We start from the raw sequence: 18,274 nt of genomic DNA on the forward strand, positions 1-18,274 counted from the left end.
TTCTGGATGAAGAGCTTGTTCTTGGACTCTTCTAGCATCTGGTGACCCCAGTGTTATTTGGCTTGTGTAAGTGACACCTCATTTTTTGCCTGTCTTCATGTGGGTCCTCTATTTTTCCCTGGTTGTTTCTCCTCCTCTTATAAGAGTACCCATCAGTGGGCTAGGTGCCCTCGTTTGTAATCCAGGATATTCTTCCCTTAAGACTGCTAACTTAACTGCATTTTCAAGGACGCTTTTCTCAAGTAAAGTCTCATTGGTATGTTCTAGGACATGTGTGTATCTTTATTTTTTGTGTGGAGGGGACATCATCCAACCACTGCATTGCCTATTTTACAAGCCTTGAGGATTTATTTTTGGACGTAGTGTTTTGGGAATGAGCTAAGTTTCTGTATCTTATTCTTACCCTTACTAGACAAGTACTCGGAAGTACACACTTTAGGAAAACTGAAGACAAGTGTGCGTGCGTGTGTGCGTGCATGTGTGCATATATATATATATATATATATATATATATATATATATATATATATACACAATTTTTTTTAAAGTGAAAAGTAGATAGAGAATTGGCATGTCAGGGCCTCCAGCCACTGCAAACAAACTCCATATTCATGTGCCACTTTGTGCATCTGGCTTATGTGGGTACTGGGGAATTGAACCTGGGTCCTTTGGCTTTGCCAGCAAGCACCTTAGTTGCTAAGCCATCTCTCTATACCACAAGTTTCTATTTAAATAAAGGCTTAAGCAAAGCCAGGAGTAGTGACCCATGCCTTTAATCCCAGTATTTGGGAGGCAGAAGGATCGCCATGAGTTTGAGGCCACCCTGAGACTACATAGTGAATTGCAGGTCAGCCTGAGCTAAAATGAGACCCTCAAAAAGCCCCCCCCCCCAAAAAAAAGAACCAAAAAAAAAAAAGTTTAAACATATAAGATTAACTGGAAGGGGAAAGATTAGCCAAAGCCAGTTTGTTACTTCACATGTTATTGGTCAGCTGTTGCTGGTAAGCGGTAAGCTCTACACCTATGTGACTCATAGCATCACTTTGTCAGAAGTTCAGCTGGTATTGGCTAGCCTCACACCTTCTGTTTAGATATCCATTAATTAGGATATGTGTGGTTAAAAAGACTACCATGGGGTGTTTGTGAAACCTAAGGACCCAGGTTTGATCCTCCAGTACCCACACAAGCCATGCATAAGGTGACACATGCATCTGGAGTTTGTTTGCAATGACTGGAGACCCTGATGCACCCATTGTCTATCTCCCCCCTCTCAAATAAACAGATAAGATATTTTTAAAAGTTTTTTTTTTTTAAGACTACATTGGTGGCAAGTCGTTCTGTCACCTCACTGGAGAGAAAGCCGCCTTTTCTGAGTTCTGCTGGCCTGGTTAGGTCAGATGTCTAGGGTTCATTTTTACCTTCAGAGGCTCCCTCTAGTGGGAGAAGCTTCTAGAAGCTTCTGTGGCTGCCTTATCTCATCCTTTCCTGACTCACTGGGTTGTTCAAGCATTCTGTAGGGCAAGGGACCAAGGAGCTTCTGGCCAGACATACCTTCTGTGATCTTGGGGCTCTGGGCTTGGCTGAAACATTATTATGTCTTTGTTTCAGGCTGGACACTGCCAGGTGCCTGCTGCCTGACCTCTGTTTAAATGAGGGACTTCATGGTGGCACACGCCTTTAATCCCAGCACTAGGGAGGCAGAGGTAGGAGGATCGCTGTGAGTTTGAGACCACCCTGAGAATACGTAGTAAATTCCAGATCAGCCTGAGCTACAGTGAGACCCTACCTTGAAAAACCAAAAAGAAGAAAAAAAAAAGCTTCTCTGACCAAAACTGAGAACAGTATTAATCAGTGGGCATAAACACATAAACATACATTAGAAGGCAATTTGATGGGCTTAATATGTCCATTTAGCCAAAGGACAATTGGTAGCTTCCTTCTAGAGCCTATGTTCTTCCAAGCCATAAGGTTTTGATTGGGTTTTCAGTAACAGGCATGTGGAAGTTTCGGGAGTGACCAAGGCCACGGAGACCACTCTGAGGCAAAGATGGAAGCTTATATTTGGGAAAAACACGAGCTGCCAGGACTGTCAAGAGCAGAGCAAGTCAACTTGAGGGTCCAGATAGTGGGCTTTATAATATAGGGCTCTTCAGTTGGCGGAAGGTGAAGAAGGGAAAAGAATGCCTGTGTTCTTTACATTAGCCATTTCAAATAGCTAGAGTGTGAGACCAAAAGTGACCAGGTGACCCGGGGTAAGGGGGCAGGAAACCTAGACCTGGGGCATTGTTAGTCATAAAAGGGATGATGGTTGGGTAGTTTTTTTTTTGCGGGGGGGGGGTTGAGGTAGGGTCTCACTCTTGCCCAGGCTGACCTGGAATTCACTATGTAGTCTCACAGTGGCCTCAAATTCACAGCGATCCACCTACCTCTGCCTCCCGAGTTCTGGGATTAAAGGCATGCACCACCACACCCTCCTGGATGGGTAGTTTCTTGAGGAATGTGGATAACCTACTTCCTTATGTCTCTGTCGCCCTAAGGCTGACCTTGGTGACTCCATTTTGTCCTAACCTAACAGCATGAATTCCTTCCCACCAAGCAAGCCTCAGATCCAATCAGAGGTGCCACTATTACACCAGTAGGCAAGTCTTAGTTGGCTGGCCAGTTGTGGAGCTTGCAGGATTCATGGCTGGTTAAGACTGTTGATGACTTTTTGCCTCCAGCAGGCCATATAGCATTTTCTAGCACTGACAGCTATCCAGGAGGGAGGTGGCTTCCAGTTCAGTTCTAGCTCTAGTTCTCACTGTCTTGTGATCACAGCATGTGGTATCTTTAACAATAGGGTCTCCCCATCTAGTTCTAGTGTACAACCAAGAGCCTTGGCAATTGCCTGTATTGTTTCAGGGGCCTTCCATGCCTCATTGACCAACAACAAAGTCCTTTGACTCTATGGCCTATGCAGTAAATGAGCATGCTTAATAATGGAAGACGTAGGGCTGGAGAGATGGCTTAGTGGTTAAGGCATTTGGCTGCGAGGTCAAGGACCAGGTTCAATTCCCCAGGACCCATGTAAGCCAGGTGCACAAGGGGCACATGCATTTGGAGTTCGTTTGCAGTGGCTAGAGGCCTTGGTGTGCCCATTCCCTCTCTGTCTTTCTCTCTTCTCTCTATCTCTCTCTGCTTGCAAATAAATTAAAATTTAAAAATAATAGAAGGCATAAAGATGAATATCAGAGGAGGAGTATGCTTAGTGTTACAAGACTCCAGGCAGAAAGGAGTGCATTTCTCTGTCTGAGTGCCCTGCTATGGAAGGATTTCTGGCCCTGGCCCAGAAGAAGTGCATGACTCTTCTGCAAGCGGCAACTTCCATTTGTCACCTCCCTGTTTTTATAACCTCTGTGCCCCGGTTGAGACCTAACAACTGCACAGGTATGATTTGTTTTATAGCCTATCAAGTTAGGGTTACAGACACTGTGAGTACTTGGCAACAACAGTGTCAAGTACTGTGAGAGGAGAGAAAAGTACAGCTGAGCAGCAGCAAGGGTCCAGGGAGGAGGCCATGAGCAAAGGGCACAGACAGCAGGGAATAGAGAGTTTTAAAGAGCTTACACACATAGTGTCATGAGTTAGCTGAGTAGCATGGCTGTGAAGGAAGAAGGATGGTGCATGGAACCCATTACTGTTCCTACTTCTTTGCTTTCAAACCACTGCTCCGGCCTCTAGGCCCCCTGCTCAGTGTGGAAAGGTGTCCAGAGCTCTGGCTGCCACACAGGACCAGGGCCCTGGTGGACAACAGTGATGGTACCATGTGATGGGACAGGCGACGAGAATGTGACATGTGTTAAAGCCCCAAATCTACAATGGCATCAGGCTGTTAATCACTTAGAGCATACCCATTATGAACTCTCAGCCTGTTTTCTCCATCATGTTTAAAAGAATATTAGCCGGGCGTGGTGGCGCACGCCTTTAATCCCAGCACTCGGGAGGCAGAGGTAGGAGGATCGCCGTGAGTTCGAGGCCACCCTGAGACTCCATAGTGAATTCCAGGTCAGCCTGGGCTAGAGTGAGACCCTACCTCGAAAAACAAAACAAAAAAAATAAATAAATAAATAAAAGAATATGAGGAATCACACACAAATGCTGTCCTTAACTCCATACCTTTGTAGTATATTTTGGGGATTTGGCTTATCAGACAATCAGAATTAACCTCCTAGTAATTTTGATGCTCTTCTAAATCTTTTCTATACCTCCACAACTTTCTTCATTCTAAATAAATTTTCTAGAAAACTCACTTAGAGCCTCTGCTTTTTGTCTTGTGTATGGAAACTCTGAAATCAGATCTGTTCAACTGGTAATGTACCAAAGACAGGGTAACAAACTGTTGTCACACCCAACAGCCTTAGGAAACACAGAGATGCATAGAGAATTGCTTTGCACATTCCAGGAAATTGGGAGAAATTTCAGTCTGTTGGCCAACAGAGCAGAGATTCAGAGCCACCCTGACAGTTCAGTTCAAAGGCCTTCACCAAATAAGAGAAATGCTCCTTAGAAAAGAAAAGTGGGAAGCTGAGAGTATGCTCAGCAGTAGAACATTGGTGTGACGTTCTTGAGACCTGGGGCTTGACATGTGAAAAATGTATAAACATATCAAGCTGTTTGGAAATAAAACCTAGCCATAGCAAAAGAGTGTAGCATGAACTCTTTTCTGGGGGATTCTAGTAAATGCTTGCCCCCCACACAGAACACCCCAACAAAAATACTGCTTGAATAACTGACAGTCCCACATCACAAAAGTGTTTAATGAGGAATATTTTCCCCTGTTTTTGATTTTTTTGGTGTGTCGTTTGTGTGTATGTGTGCACATGTGTGTGCAGATGCACACACCTCATGCACACACATGCAGAGGCCAGAGGAGGATGTCAGAGGACCCCTTGCATTGTTCTCCCAACTTATTTCCTTCGGAAGGTATCTCTCACTGAACCTGGAGCTCACATTTTTGTTGTTGTTTGTTTTGCCTGTTTTTTTGTCTTTAAAAAAATATTTACTTTGGGCTGGAGAGATGGCTTAGCAGTTAAGTGCTTGCCTGTGAAGTCTAAGGCCCTGGTTCAAGACTCGATTCCCCAGGACCCATGTAAGCCAGATGCACAAGGTGGCATGTGTATCTGGAGTTCATTTGCAGTGGCTGGAAGCCCTGGCGTGCCCATTCTCTCTCTCTCTTTCTCTCTTTGCCTCTTGTTCTTTCTGTCTGTCTGTTACTCTCAAATAAATAAATAAAAATACCCCCCCCCCAAAAAAAAGGTTTTTCATGCAAGCAAAGGGAGAGAGAGGATGGGGGGAATGGACATGCCAGAACCTTGTACCACTGCAAACAAATTCCAGGTACATGTGTCACTTTGTGTATCTGGTTTACATGAGTACTAGGGAATCAAAACACAGGCTTTGTAAGCAAGAATCTTTTACCACTAAGCCATCTCTCCATTCTGAGTTCACAGTGTTTGAGAGTCCAGCAGTCCTACTGTATCCCCCTCAGCAATGGGGTTATATGTAGCTGTGTAGACATGCCCAGCTTTCAATGAGAAATCTTTCAACCAGTTTTCAAAGTGATAGAAGACAAATATGGAGTCTTTAGAATTGACTTTATGGTGCAAAAGACTAATGTTCACACTAGTAATATTAACTCTAAAGTTTGGTTTTTGTGGGGGTGGGTTTCAAGGTAGGGTTTCACTCTAGTCCAGGCTGACCTGGAATTCACTATGTGGTCTCAGGGTGGCCTTGAACTCACGGCAGTCCTCCTACCTCTGCCTTCCGAGTGCTGGGATTAAAGGCGTGTACCACCATGCCCGGCCGAAGTTTGATTTTTTTATTTGTTTTAGAAAGATTTTATTGTAGGGATTATAGTGCTTAAGTGAAAGAAAGAATACAGGGATACTTAAAAAGAGGTAGGAGTGGGATTCTTGGAAATGGGAAGGCTCTCCTAGAGACCCAGACTTGGGCCTTTTGTGGGACTTGATAGAGGCTGAACTGGTTAGTTTAGCCCCAAAACCAGGGTTCTAGGTAGGGGATCAGGCTTTGGTAGAAAGGAGTCAGGTTTTCTGGAAAAGGGATCAATCTTCCCAGCAATCTTAATGCTCCATGAAAGGGAATGATCTCTTCTGGGAAAGGGGGTCTCCTTTTAGGAGGAGGTGTAGGACTCAGGTTTAAAGAAAAAGGGATCTATGGAGAGAACTCCTTTAGGTAGAAAGAGATAAGGGGAAAACCCAAATTTTCTCTTACTGGCTCAAGAACATTTCCTGCTACTTCTTTCAGAGTCCTGTCATCTCCCCCCCCCCCCCCGGCCCCCGCTGCTTCATTCTCCCTGAATAAGTGACTCTTCTGCCAATAGGGACTTGGGACATCGACCTATCTGGCTTCTTCAAGCTGAGTGGGGTCATCTTTGGCATCTGGGAGTATCTCTCCAGTGGGTCTATCTGAGAGACCCCACAAATATGTTTGTATAATGTGGGAAGACAGTCCTGAATAAAAATGGGGAGAAGGGGCTGGAGAGATGGCTTAGCGGTTAAGCGCTTGCCTGTGAAGCCTAAGGACCCCAGTTCGAGGCTCGGTTCCCCAAGCCCCACGTTAGCCAGATGCACAAGGGGGCGCACGCATCTGGAGTTCGTTTGCAGAAGCTGGAAGCCCTGGCTCACCCATTCTCTCTCTCTCCCTTTATCTGTCTTTCTCTCTGTGTCTGTCGCTCTCAAATAAATAAATAAAATAAAAATTTAAAAAAAAAAGGGGAGAAGAATAAAACAGAAGTCGGAGGAAGTGAGTGCTGAGCAAATTGTAGCTCTTAAGGGTTCCCATTCTTGTACACTTTCAGGCCTTAGAGAGTGATGGTGTGTGGGGGGAGAGGGGGCAGGTAGATAGTGTTAGCTTGTCTTAGGACCATCTGATTGCCTCGCCAATACACCAGATACGATATGAGGATTTAGGATGTCTTTGAGAGTGACTTTCTCAGGAGCTGGGGTGCCAGACACTCATGGTCACACACAGCTTCCAGTGAGTGGTCTCCAGGCCTTTCTTATGAATTTAAAGAATTATATTCATAGACCATCTTGATTTTATATATATATACACACACACACACATACATACATATATATACATATAAACATACATACATATATACATATCTTAGGAAAGCAGTATATTCATCCTTTTTAACTTATTAAACAAGTATTTTATGCACTCAAGGATGTTTGCTAATTTCTCTCTGTATAGTATTCTGTGATTCATAAGGATACAATATGGAACACAGCAGGCTGCTCTTATAGGGCCCCTGTATTCATGGGGGGCAAACAGTAATGCTTTAGTGTGTTCTGTGGTAGGGGTGATGAAGGAACATAAACCAATGTGGAGGATAGAGAATGTTTGAGAGGGTGCTACTGGGCAAGTTGGGCTAGTTTTGTAGGATGACATTTAACAGAAAACTAAATAAAGTTAGTGAAACTTGTGACAAGATTGAGAGACTACAAAGATACTTAGCCCAGGTTAATATAGGAAAAAAATACAGTATGATTAGAAAACATCACAAAATGAATTTTTAAACATTTTATTTTTATTTATCTATTTGAGAGAGAGAGAAAGAGAAATAAAAAGGCAGATATAGAGAATGGACACACTAGGGCCTCCAGCCACTGCAAATGAACTCCAGACACCTGTGACACTTTGTGCTTCTGGCTTACATGGGTACTGGGGAATTGAACCTGGGTCCTTAGGCTTCACAGGTAGGCACCTTAACTGCTAAGCTATCTCTCCAGCCTGAGTTTTTTTTTTTTAATAAATCAATATTCCTCTCCCCCATCCCTGCCCATGAGTACATACTTAAAACTGTAATCCACTGCTGCCAAACAATCCTGTCCCCTTTCCTTGCTTAATTTTTCACTGTGGTACTTCCCACCATGTAACATCAGAATCTTTTACACGTTACTTTAATGTTATCAGTCTCATACCTGGATGGGACATTACCTATGGTAGGTGTCCATAACTGTTTGTTAATGACTAAAGGATGAGTGACTGTGGTGTCTTTGTCTTGTCATCTGTATTCTTCAGGCATGATGATTCCAAGTGATGCCCAAGGTGCTGGAGTGCTTGCTGATCTTCCTGCTGTGGCTCCAAGAAGGGAGCAAGAAGACTTGCCTCTATATCAGCTCCCTCAGCCCAGAGCTCTTGCAAAGCCTTCCATGTATGCAGGAATGTTGTCTTCTAGATATGTCACTGCTGCATGGTACAGTCTTCTTTCTTTCCTTTTTGTGAATATTTTACAAACTAACAAAAAAGAATGTGTCATCATACTTTGGTCTAAGTCCTGTTCCTTTCTCATATCTCCCCTGATCCCTCTGCTCCCCTCAGGATTGTTCTTTTGCATTATGAAAATAAGAGTTTATTTTGTTATGGTTAGATTTGTTTTTTGTGTCAAGAAAATGCACAATTAGGTAGACCATTTGGAAAATCCAGAAGGATACTATGACAAAATCTCTATTAGATAAATGCTGTGAGAACTTTACATAGTACTTAAAACTTGGGTCATGCATTCAAAATTATATTTCATACAAGAAATAGATTATGTCCAGCATTAGCTTAGAGAATGGGAAGAAGGTTCAGAGTTTGTATTCACAGATAGGCACATCTGCTAGATGGCAGATGGGGGCTGACCCAAGGTCTGCAGGGAATGGTACCTAATGACATGATGAATCCAGGTGATAATCCAGGGTCCTAAATTTCTTGTTGATCCTACTTCCATGGCTCAAAGAATGGAGCTGGATTGAAGTAATATGAAATAGGATGACTCCTGTTTCTTGAGTAGGAAGCTGGATAATTAGTCGGACATTAATTTTTAATATAAGATTATAGGCTGGGTTGGAGAGAGAGCTCAGCAGGCTCGGGTTTGATTCACCTGTACCCATGTAAACCAGATGCACAAAGTGACATGTATCTGCATATGTGTCTGGAGTTCATTTGTAATGGCAAAAGGCCCTGGCAAGCCCATCCCCCCCCCCCGGGTGCTGTCAGGTTCGCATTGCTGGTAGAAATCACCCAGCCAAGAGCAGTTGTGGGGAAAGAAGAGGTTTATTTGGGCATACAAACTTGAGGGGTAGCTCTATGATGGCAGGAAAAACGATGGCATGAGCAGAGGGTGGACATCACCCCCTGGCCAATACCAGGTGGACAATAGCAATAGGAGAGTGTGCCAAACACTGGTATGGGGAAATTGTCTATAATACCCAAGCCCACCTTCAATAACTCTTAAGAGGCTTCAATTTCCAATTGCCATCAGCTGGGGAACCTCGCATTCAGAACACCTAAGTTTATGGGGGACACCTGAATCAAACCACCACACCTCTCCCCTTCTCTGTCTCTTGTCACTTTATTATTCTCCCCTCTTTCCTTCCTTCCTTCTGCCCGTCCCCCCTTCTTTCTTTCAGAGTGACAGACAAACAGACACACATACACACAGAAGATAGAGAGAGAGAGAGAGAGAGACAGAGAGAGACAGAGAGAGAGAGAATGAGCGCATCTGGGCCTCCAGCCACTTCAAACAAACTCCAGAGGCATGTGCCACCTTGTACATCTGGCTTACATGGGTACTGGGGGAATTGAGCCTCAAACCGGGGTACTTAGGCTTCACTGATTAACCTCTAAGCCATCTCTCCAGCCCTCTCTCCACCCTTTCTAATTGAAAATAAATGAACAAAATTTTTTTGCTTATTTTTATTTATTTGTTTGAGAGCGACAGAGAAAGAGGCAGACAGAGAGAGAGAGAATGGGCATGCCAAGGCCTCCAGTCACTGCAAACATACTTCAGATGCATGCGCTCCCTTGTGCATCTGGCTAACGTGGGTCCTGGGGAAACAAGCCTCGAACTGGGATCCTTAGGCTTCACAAGCAAGTGCATAACTGCTAAGCCATCTCTCCAGCCACCATTTAAAAAAAAAAAAATCATAGAAGCATAAACAAGTTGGAAGGGTAAGTGATGAATTTATTACTTAAATACATTTATAACATGTTGGGAATTAAATTATCTATAGGTCCACAAGGGGAAATGTAATCTACTGAATGCATGAGACTAGGAGTTAATGTTGATATCAGTTCTGACAAGTATATTAAGAGCAAAATCAGTATAAAGGAAGCTCCAGATTTGAATGACCCCCATGGGGCGGAAGAGAGGTACAGCTCCCACAGGGAGAAGAACAGGGAGAGGGACAGGAGAACAGAGAAGGGCAGACCACATGTTGAGAAAAACAGAGGGATAGTTCACATGTTGAGAGGGACAGCTCACATGTTGAGAAGAACATAGAGACAGACAGATCACATGCTGAGAACAGAGGGCCAGATCACACACTGCACCCATTAGGTTCACAGCTAGAGTTCTTCCACATAGCAGTATTTCAAGCATCATATGAGGAAGAAAGGAATTAGATAGAACAAATGGTGGAATGAACCTGACCAATTTAGATTGGATTGGAAAATACAAGAATTTTTTTTTTTTTTTTTTTTGGTTTTTCAAGGTAGGGTCTCACTCTGGTCCAGGCTGACCTGGAATTACCTCTGTCATCTCAGGGTGACCTTGAACTCATGGCAATCCTCCTACTTCTGCCTCCCGAGTGCTGGGATTAAAGGCGCGTGCCACCACACCCGGCTAACAAGAGAATATTTTAACAACAGGATCACCACAGGTATGATCAAGGTACACTAGGAAAAAAAAAATACAGCAACAACCATGAAAGTCTAGCAACTTCATGGGTTTGTCCACATAAATTTCCTTGGAAAGCCTGCAGCAGTGTGCTGCAAATGGGACAGAGGTAAGAGATTGAATATTATAAAACCAGATTCAATTTTGAGAATCTTAGATATGCAAATAATACCTAGGAGGTGTAAACTCCCAAATCTTCTTTAGTTGGGAACCTAGAATTCATAACACCTAAGTTTAAGGGGGACACCTGAATCAAACCACCATATTCTGCCCCTGTCCCCCATAAACTGATAACCGTACACGATGTAAAATGCAATGCATTCATCCAAATTTAAAAGTCCCCATAGTTTTGGATCAATCCAAATAATTTTCAGACATCCTCATAATCCTCATTTTTTTTTTAAGTTTTTTTGTTTATTTTATTTATTTGAGAGTGACAGACAGAGAAAGAGGCAGATAGAGAGAGAATGGGCGCGCTAGGGCCTCCAGCCACTGAAAATGAACTCCAGACGCGTGCGCCCCCTTGTGCATCTGGCTAACGTGGGTCCTGGGGAATCAAGCCTCGAACCGGGGTCCCTAAGGCTTCACAAGCAAGTGCTTAACCTCTAAGCCATTTCTCCAGCCCATAATCCTCATTTTAACCAAGTCATAATACCAAAACTATCCCTCCAAGGCTCATAATGGCACAGAAAAAATATTCACACTGCAAAAGATGGCACTGGGCATAGTAAAGAAATATTCAACCAACACATTTAAGCAGGGCAAACATCAAATTCTGAAGCTTCAAGTCCAACAACTTTAGTCAGTGACAAATCTCCAAGACCAATGATTCTAACCAGCTACACGTCTCTGGAGTTCCAATTCCATCTCTCCAGCTAGGCTGCTCACAGTCCTGGTAAACTTCATCCGTGATTGACAGCTCTCCTTAGGAGCTGTCTTGTTTTCCTAGCATTTCCACAGGGTCTCCATGGTTCATCTTCATGACTCCATTGGGTCTCCATGCAGGCAATCTCTGGAAGACCTGCTTCACACTGCCCACGGCCATTTTCAAAACACAAGATCATTTTGCAAATTCAGTGCTCCTCTCATTCTTGCATTTCTTATACTCCATAATACTAATTTTTTAATGGGGTGGAGGGGGGAATTAATCAGACTTTGAAGAACAGGACACTTCTTCAGCATTCAGGCCCCTTCCAAAAACTGCATTCTTTCTGTTGTCCCACAATGCAGGTCATCTGCCCAATCTCAGTAGTTATAATTTCTCATAGAATTGTACCTGAATGGGCAGCAGTTTGGGCCCAAAGATTTCATTTCTGTGCCATATCCCTCTGCTCACACCAGTCCATTTCTACTCAATGCAACCCTGCACAAGTTCTCAGGTCATGGGCATAACAGCAAGCCTCTCACACAACTGCTTCTAGCCCAATCCAGGCAAAGTTCTTTCTCACCTTTATAAGCCAAACCTCACAGCCCCTAGTTTTTACTGCATTCAGGTCTTTCAACCCTGACCAGAATAGTCCATCAAGCTGTCCTCATAGTGCTGCAAGGCTGTAAGTCTTCTTAGGCCATGATTTCAAATTCTTCCACATTCCTTTCTCAAAAATCAGTTCCAAGTTGGGTGTGGTGGCAAACACCTTTAATCCCAGCACTTGGGAGGCAGAGTTAGGTGGATCACTGTGAGTTTGAGGCCACCATGAAACTACATAGCTAATTCCAGGTCAGCCTGGGCTAGAGCAAGACCCTACCTTGAAAAAACAAACAAACAAAAAGATCAGTTCCAAAAGGCCAAAAGCCACACACTCAGATGTCTAGTAGCATTGACCCCACTCTTGGTACCAACTTTGCTATGTAGTCAGGTTTGCATTGCTGACAGAAATCACCTGAACCAAGAGCATTTTATGGGAAAATGGGTTTATTTTGGCTTGCAGATACAAGGGGGAGCTCTAGGATGACAGGGGAATATGATGGCATGAGCAGAGGGTAGACATCGCCTCCTCACCAATATCAGGTGAAAAACAGCAACAGGAGAGTGTGCCAAACACTGGCAAGGGAAACTGGCTATAATACCCATAAGCAACAATACCCTGCAATAATACACTGCCTCCAGGACACATGAATTTCCAAATCTCCATCACTTGGGAATGTAGCATTCAGAACACCTAAGTCTATGAGGGACACCTGAATCAAACCACCACACATGGGCGCTGGGTATCAAACCTGGGCCAGCAGGCTTTTCAAAAAGTGCCTTTGACCACTGAACTCTCCCCTCAGGACTTAATGGTCATGATGTTTAGTATGTACCCTACCTTTGCATCCATGCAATCTCTTACCTTTGGAGGTAGAACTGATATGAAGAGGTTAAATGCACCTTGTCTTGACAGTACCCTGGGGACAGAAACACTGTAGAAGAAATCCAGGTAAAAATTTTTTCCATTGTCCTTCTCATTTTTCTGAGGTTGCTGGATATTCTATCTTTAGAATCGGGCAGTTTTCTGTTCATTTTCTCCCTCATCTCTGCCATCACCTGCTCCCTAAAGACATATGAGTTCCTGTAGAGGTGAACAGGAATATAGGAGGTCTGCAGCATGAATGTCATTGTAGGTGCCATTCATGTCATCACTTTGTAGTTACAGGATGCTGAAAGGTATTCCCTTCTGCCTAAATCTGCAAAGCTGTAAAGTAGGTAGTTACATAGATTAAATAAAGAATACCCATGAAGGTACATGTTTTATCAACTACGTGCCAGTAAGGCTGGAGAAAATGCATATGACAGGCTCATGCAATATCTTGTTTGTAATGAATGTTTACTAAAAGTTTGGCAGTGATGTAGTGGCAATAAGATGATGGTTTCATGGCTTAGACTCTACTGAGTTTACTTAAACACCCAAAGACATTGTTGGTTTGTTGTTTATATTACTTTTGTCTTTGTAAGTAATGACAGGATCAAATCACAGTTTAGTAAAGCAAATTGTGAGAAGACACTTGAAGACCTGTATTTAAAATTGAAAAAAAAAAATCTTGGTGTAGGCATCATAGAATGCAAATGAACAGGCATGGTTCCAGTCATTGGATGGTGTGTTTTTTTTTTTAATATTATTTATTTATTTATTTGAGAGACAAATAGAGAGGCATATATATAGAGAGAATGGATGTGCCAGGGCCTCCAGCCACTGCAAATGAACTCCAGACACATGTGTCACCTTGTGCATTTGGCTTAAGTGGGTCCTGGGGAATTGAACCAGGGTCCTTTGTCTTTGCAGGTAAGCACCTTAACTGCTAAGCCATCTCTGGAGCCCAGGCATTGGATGTTTTGTTATGGATGGGGAAATTTAGTTTTATTTCACTTTTACTTTCCAGTCTTAACCCTTAAGCATTAAAGAATTCTAGAATATAGTAAAGCCAGGAGATATTCCCTGTAGTAATGTCTTGTTTATTGTATATTGGAATGTCAGATAAATTGCTACATCATACTGTGAACTAAGATACTACAAAAGAAAAAAGTAGTATTATGGTAATATATGGTGAAAATTTTCATATAAATTGAAGCAAACAGTTATAAAGGTTGAGATTGTTACATGTCAATCACATCTCACTTAATCATTATTACTTATAGTCCGTCTGTAGAACATACAGGTCTGTGTTCTGACTTTAACTGTCCAGTGAATATACATGTCTGAGGATGTAATGTGAAAGACCACGGTGCTATTTAGAAACAGCATTTGACAGTGTAGGTGCCTCAAGAAAATGGACCTAATTCTTTTTATTCCCGTTAAGATCTTTAGCACTTGCTCCTGTCCTTAATTAAACGTGGCCTCAGTTCTGTTTTTTCAGGGTTGACAGGTGGTCACCAAGCTGCTGCCACCCCCTCTGCAACTGGGTGAGAAGGGGGGAGGGCTCAGTACAGAAGCTCTTCCCTGCCAGCCATGTCTTCCACTCTTCAGTGTGTTGTCCATGGAATCTTCTCCAGAAACCATGGCTCCCACAGAACTGTGGTATACAATTTCTCTGAACGGAAAGGAAATCCTGAAAACATATGTTTCCAAGTTGGACAAAGTGCTGCTACATGTCATAGAGGAGGTTATGTTGTGAACAAAGGGAGCTGACACTGGGATAGGGTGTTGGGCCCTGAAAGGCCCAGGCGTGAGGCCTAGTGGAACTTCCTGAGCCAAGCTAAAGTTTGGCGACCTGTCTCTGGCCAGCTATGACTCAGCAGGATGCCTAATGGCTTCTGGCCTGCTACCTCCACATGGCAATTGTAATTACCATTTCAATAGTCACAGTTCACTATTGGCCCTTACCTCTGCCCCCATCCTAAAATCCCCGCCTTCATCCCCAACATGATATAGGCAACTGCTCAGAGTAATAAAGCGAGTTGTTTCTGCATGGAAAAGACTCCCGACTCAGTGTGGTTTGTCTCCGGTGACCAGGAGAGGTTTCTGAGTCTTCAGACGCTCATCATCCCCTCAACCCCTAGGGAGGAACCAGCAGTCCTGGTCCTTCCCTCGGCACTACCTGTGCGGGAAGGAGCCCCGCAATAGGGAACCAGCAGTTGTCTCCCCCAGTGGTTTTCTCTGAATACTAGACTTTGGGGGTGGGATGTGTACGTGTGTGTTATGCCTGCATATGTGCATACACATTTGTATACATGTGGGTACATATGTGAGTGTTCATGCATGTATGTGCACATGCTTGCGGAGGCCAGAGGATGATGTGTAGTGTCCTCACTTTCTCTCTCTCTACCTTACTTTGTGAGACAGGGTCTCTCTGAATGTACAGCTCACTAAGTTGGCTAGACTAGCTAGCCCGGGAGTCATGGAGATCCTCCTGTCTTGACCTCCCCAGAACTGGGGATTCAAACTCAGGTCCTCACATGTGCCTGGCAAGCCTCTACCCAATGAGCCATCTTCCCCCCACCCCTCTGTACTAGAATTTTTAAAATATTTTTATTTATTTGAGAGAGAACAAGAAAGGTTCGGGGGGGGGGGCAGGAAGGGAGGGAGGGGGAAAAAGAAAGAATGGGCACACCAGGACCTCCAGGCACTGCAAACAAACTCCAGACACATGTGCCAGCTTGTGCATCTGGCTTATGTAGGTACTGGGGAATCAAACCTGAGTCTTTAGGCTTTGCAGGCAAGTGTCTTAATTGCTAAGCCATCTCTCCAGCCCTGAACTAGATTTTTACTCATATATGTTAAGGCGGGGGATAAGGGAAGAAGCACATTTGGGAGCGATAAGAAGGTAACTGTCTCAAGTTCTGTTGTTGGATTCTGAGGTATTTTTCAGCTTTTAACACGGCTTCCTAAATAGTCTGTGGAGCTCTACTGCTCTCTGAAGGACTTATTTGAGAGCTCAAAGAAAAGTGGATTATTGATGTTGGTGATGAAAAGTGTGGCTAGATGTAGAAAGGTTGTGGTGTTACATGGTATCCTAAACCTTTCGTGTGTGAAACATCCTGTGATCGGCTGTGCTTACTGCAAAGGGTTTTATGAATATGAAATAGAAGGAAAGCTATATTGTTTTCATTGACTGTTTATGATGCTAGACATTATGTGATGGACTAGTCACAGACCTATTTTATACTATGGGTCAGGTTTGACCTGATGACTCCTGGCGCCTCTCCCAGAGAATGTATGGCAGTGTTTGTACCCCATTATCTCATCTTACTGCTATAACAAATTGTTCTCAGCATTTCATGTTATCCAATTCAGCAGTTTACTGACATAATTTGACAGGTAAAAAATATTATGGTGTTAGTGAAAGAATGTGAAGGTCCAATTAGATAATGTAAATTTCTCTGGAAATGACACAAAATAATTGGGATCCAAATGACAAGAATTCTTTGGGCTTATAATGGCTGAATGGAGGCTTCATGCAAGCAAACCAAGTGTCACATTTACTAATTTCTGTGTCTGCTGCAATATTTTCTTTGCTGGTAAATCCATCCCAAGTTTTAAGAAGTGTATTTGAAGTTGTGCTGGTAACTCATGCCTATAATCCCAACCCTCTGGAGGCTTGAGACAGGAAAGTTGCTTTAGGCTCAAGGTCAGCCAGAGTTACATAGAGACAGTTTGTCAGAGAACAGTAGCAACAACAAAAAGTTTATGTGTTGATGAGGAACAAATGTGAAGTGGTGCAAAATCAAGACACATCTTTAGAAAAGTAGCATCTGCGTTTCACTAACGTAGAATCAGTATGTGTTCTGGCACCTGTGGGGACTTGCTGCATTGAACACTAAAGTGGTATATATTTGCTTTGTGTACTTAGTGATGTGCATATTTAAAAAGTTGAGAAGTAAAGAACTGTTGATCCATACATAGATTATGTGATTTTTCTTATAGTTGTAATGTTTCCTTTCCTCCTCAGTGAGTTACCTGAGCGAGAAGAAGGTGAAGGAGAAGAAACCCCAAACTTCAGCCATTGGGGTCCGCCACGAGTGTAAGGAGTGTCCTCCTGCTGTTGCTTGTCTTCTCAATAGGCACACAATCACACTTCTTCCTGAAGCTCTCTTAGTTGCACTGGAATGATTGGATTTACAGTAATTCATGTCTACTGGCCTAAATTTTAATTCCCTTTTATCTTGTCTGGTCACTGTGTGCCTTGGCCACATAAAAGCCATAGGTCAGCAGTGGGTGAGGTTCTGTCACACTAGCTTCTCTCTAGCTCCCCCTCATGGACATCATGTGTCTTGTTTGAGCTCTCAATGTATGTCCCTGTGTAGTTGGAAGCAAGCACCTCTCACTCCTGAGTCATCTCTCTAGCCCAACTGTAGAGTATTCGCTGAATTCGCAATTTAAGATTGAAAAAGTCTTCCATTGGCTCATTTCCTTCTATTCTTCTTTTTAAAATTTTTATTAACATTTTCCATGATTATAAAATATATCCCATGGTAATTCCCTCCCTCCCCACCCCCATACTTTCCCATTTGAAATTCCATTCTCCATCATATTACCTCCCCATTACAATCATTGTACTTACATATATACAATATCAACCTATTAAGTATCCTCCTCCCTTCCTTTCTCTTCTCCTATTCTTATGCATTATTCATTCCACCACCACTCAAACGTTTGTTCGTTTCCTGCAATTCAATTCTGAATTTGTCATAAGAACTCTTAGGAAGGAGTCCAGGAACATGGCTTTGTAAGCAGAAGGACCTGAGTTTTATCCCTAGCACCTATGTAAAAATGCTGGGTGTTGAGGCAGGTGCTTATAATCCCAGTACTGGTGATGAGAAAAGAGCATATCTGGGACTTGGTGCCCAGACAATCTGTCCTAATTGGTGAATTCCAGGCCAGTGAGAGATCCTTCCTCCAAATAAAAACAAACAAAAAAGGTGAATGGTTGTGAACAATACCTGGGGTTTTCCTCAGGCTTTCACATATATGCACACAAGTGTATGTGCACCTGCACACACAAACGTGTGCCCATGAGGACACACCATTAAAAAACTTGGGAGGGCTGGAGAGGTGGCTTAGCAGTTAAGTGCTTGCCTTTGAAACCTGAGGACCCTGGTTTGAGGCTCAATTCCCCAGAACCCACATTAGC

At 43.3% G+C, this 18,274-nt stretch overlaps 1 protein-coding gene across 7 annotated transcripts in view; it reads left to right on the forward strand.

Moving 5' to 3' along the window:
- The window catches only part of Patj (PATJ crumbs cell polarity complex component), a 430,613-nt gene that overhangs the window by 156,645 nt on the left and 255,694 nt on the right, over nt 1–18,274 (forward strand). For all 7 annotated transcript variants that reach the window (XM_045148899.1, XM_045148905.1, XM_045148902.1 and 4 more), the window contains exons 22-23: nt 8,089–8,263; nt 17,093–17,164. In XM_045148899.1, coding sequence (XP_045004834.1) covers nt 8,089–8,263; nt 17,093–17,164 — 247 coding nt within the window. The remainder of the gene's footprint in view (nt 1–8,088; nt 8,264–17,092; nt 17,165–18,274) is intronic.

This window comes from Jaculus jaculus, chromosome 5 (genome assembly GCF_020740685.1).
Source record: "Jaculus jaculus isolate mJacJac1 chromosome 5, mJacJac1.mat.Y.cur, whole genome shotgun sequence".
In the NCBI taxonomy this organism is placed as follows: Eukaryota; Metazoa; Chordata; class Mammalia; order Rodentia; family Dipodidae; genus Jaculus; species Jaculus jaculus.